This window comes from Limulus polyphemus, unplaced genomic scaffold (genome assembly GCF_000517525.1).
Source record: "Limulus polyphemus unplaced genomic scaffold, Limulus_polyphemus-2.1.2 Scaffold1744, whole genome shotgun sequence".
Taxonomy (NCBI): domain Eukaryota; kingdom Metazoa; phylum Arthropoda; class Merostomata; order Xiphosura; family Limulidae; genus Limulus; species Limulus polyphemus.
Window position 1 is genome coordinate 187931 of NW_013667354.1, and position 2948 is coordinate 190878.

At 35.6% G+C, this 2948-nt stretch overlaps 1 protein-coding gene across 1 annotated transcript in view; it reads left to right on the forward strand.

The window, feature by feature from the left end:
• LOC106464792 (cyclin-dependent kinase 14-like) overlaps positions 1–2948 on the forward strand; it is a gene marked incomplete at its 3' end in the record, with an annotated part of 131578 nt that overhangs the window by 61445 nt on the left and 67185 nt on the right. Inside the window, exon 4 of the mRNA XM_013924949.2 lies at positions 2492–2738. Coding sequence (XP_013780403.1) covers positions 2492–2738 — 247 coding nt within the window. The remainder of the gene's footprint in view (positions 1–2491; positions 2739–2948) is intronic.

Sequence of the window (2948 nt, forward strand, 5' to 3'; positions counted from 1 at the left end):
AATTATTGAAGCCAGTATTGTATCACATTGTTAGAAACATATGATAGAAAATATTCCAACAACAGAACATGTTAATTATTGAAGCTAGTATTGTATCATATTGTTAGAAACTTGTTGTAGAAAATATTCCAACAACAGAACATGTTAATTATTAAAGCTAGTAATGTATCACATTGTTAAAAACATGTGGTAGAAAATATTCCAACAACAGAACATGTTAATTATTGAAGCCAGTATTGTATCACATTGTTAGAAACATATGATAGAAAATATTCCAACAACAGAACATGTTAATTATTGAAGCCAGTATTGTATCACATTGTTATAAAACATATGATAGAAAATATTCCAACAACAGAACGTTAATTATTGAAGCCAGTATTGTATCACATTGTTAGAAATATATAGTAGAAAATATTCCAACAACAGAACATGTTAATTATTGAAGCTAGTATTATAGCACATTGTTAAAAACGCTAGTTTAGAAAATGTGCTGAAGAAGCGAATGAAATGTCCCTAAGTGGTCCTAAAATGTTATTAAGAAAACTGAAAGTGTCAGCTGTGAAGCACTTCCGGTGTTTCTGCTAAATTAGTTTACCTAGAGTGTTTGTAAAGATCAGTAAGTAGGTGTTAACAATGGTTCCGTTTTTCAAGCATCTCTTGAAATCGGATAATTTCAAAGTCTCTCACACTTAGGTGTTTATCTGGCTTTTGTTTTTCACGCGTTGCATGAAATTACGCTCGTCAAATTTCCGGGGTACTACATTAACTACTCTGTATAGGAGTCTACAATACATTTTTAAGTACATTGTAGTAGGCTTTTGTCTTGTTACGGACGTTCTGTTTCTACGTTCAGTTATAGTTTTAAATATTAATGTCCTTCCCTCTTATCACCTCCTCCCCTAATGTCTGTGTTCCATTATATAAATAACTATATATTTTTTCATTTTTTATTACATACGATTAGTTATTGTCTTTTTTTTTTGGAAAACCAGAATCAGGTCGTTTAATCGTGTTTGCTTTTATTGTAATGCGATGTAACGATTCGTATGGGATTTTAATTGATAAGTCAATCGCCGTGTTTAAATAGATTTGAGTTTGTTATGGAATAATGTAATTACACGCTTTTCTATGCCATCAGTCTGCGTACTTACTACGATAGAAACCGGGTTTTGACACTCGTGGTGGCTAGAGCACAGATAGCCTATTGTGTAGCTTTGTGCTTAACTACAAATAAACAAACGTTTTTCTGTTGTGTATATGTACTGTGCACAGACTGACCACTTTACTAAGATTCTGGCTAATTACTGGATTATTACCTTTTGCTATGACAATAATTTTGTTTCGACGTAAGCTGTAAAAGGTGCTTGAAAGCGAACTGTTCGAGTGAAGCCCACTCATCGAAGAAGGTTGTCTGCTGTGTTAGTGAGAAGAGATAGCGAATGCGATATTTAACCTCATCCCAAAAGTGCATAAGTTGAGATCCTTTAATTCTGCTTTCCAAGGAATTTTAATGATGTCACTTATATGTTATTCTACTTATTTTAGAACAATACGGGCGATGGGTTATCTTAAAATAAACCCAAGTGATTAGGGTGAAAAATCACCATTTTCGGTTGGACTTAATCGTCAATAATGTTTAATAGAAACGTTCTGGATATTGTTTGCCTGTATAGACCCCCCCCCAAAAAAACAACAAGAACAATCCTTGTCACGAGGACCATACCCACACTATTACACCACTTACAGCGTTTTGTACTCTCCAAACAAAACAAGCTGGGCAAAGTGCTTTGTTTGGGGTTCTCCATTATTTTTCACCACCGTCAGTACAGTAAAGAATTGTGTAAGTTGTGATTTATGTTGTTACCATTTGAATAACTACAACGGTTTGGTTTCTGGACATTTTAACTTCCTTGACACGTTCGAGTGACTTCACTTTCGTAGAGAAATCAGCACATCTAAATGAGTTATTTTTCTTAATTTATACGAACTCGCGTATTTTTGTTATTAAGTACAGTAGAAAACTGTCGTGTATATCATTTCTAGAGAATCACTTAAGTTTCTGCAACATTAACTATTGTATGCATCATGCATCTTTGTAATTAAAAACAATGTGTGTCAGTCAGTCCTTGCGTGTATGCGTGCTAGCTCTCCTAGAAACCCAATATTCCTATTGGCTAATTATACGGTAATTTTTATGTTTATACGAGTGACAATCTACGACGTTTATAACATTAACTTTAAAGACAATCACATCAGTAACGTAAGGAAACACTCAAGGAAACATGTTAAAGTTAATTATTTACCTTTCCGTGGCTTATAAATAATGGAATGTCATTATTTCTCAATACAAAATTCCAACAGGCGCCTGAAAATGCTGAATGTAACAGGGGCCTAGGTGATGCAGAATGCAGCAGAATGACAGTCTAATATGTTTTTATCATAATGTAACAGTGACCAAGGTAACTGTTGTGTTTTATCGTATTTTTAGAACGTAGCAGTGACCAAGATGACATTAAATGGCATAGATGGTGGCCGGAGAGAAGTACTGTGTCCGCCTTCGACCACCACCCTTACTACGCAGCTCTCGGACACAGTAGATAACGGTTGCACTCGGGAGCTGAACGGTAACATCCCCTTGGAAGATGTGACCCTCGCTGGACAGGTTCCACCACCCCAGTCTCCTAGAACGAGTTCTAGCCAAAGTCACTTGGATAGCTACCTAAAAAAACTCTCAGGTTTGATATTTCAAGTTTCCGCCTATTTCACAACTGACACCTTCAAATAATGTACAGGGAGATGCAAAAGTCATTTCTTAGCCCCGCACATACCATGACTATCCTAAGTCATATTTCAGTTTCATTAATTGTCCCTTTTTTTTCGTTGTTACAATTTGCTTCGCTCTTCCGATCAGCACTGATGAGCTGTGAATTCGGCGAATCTACCGT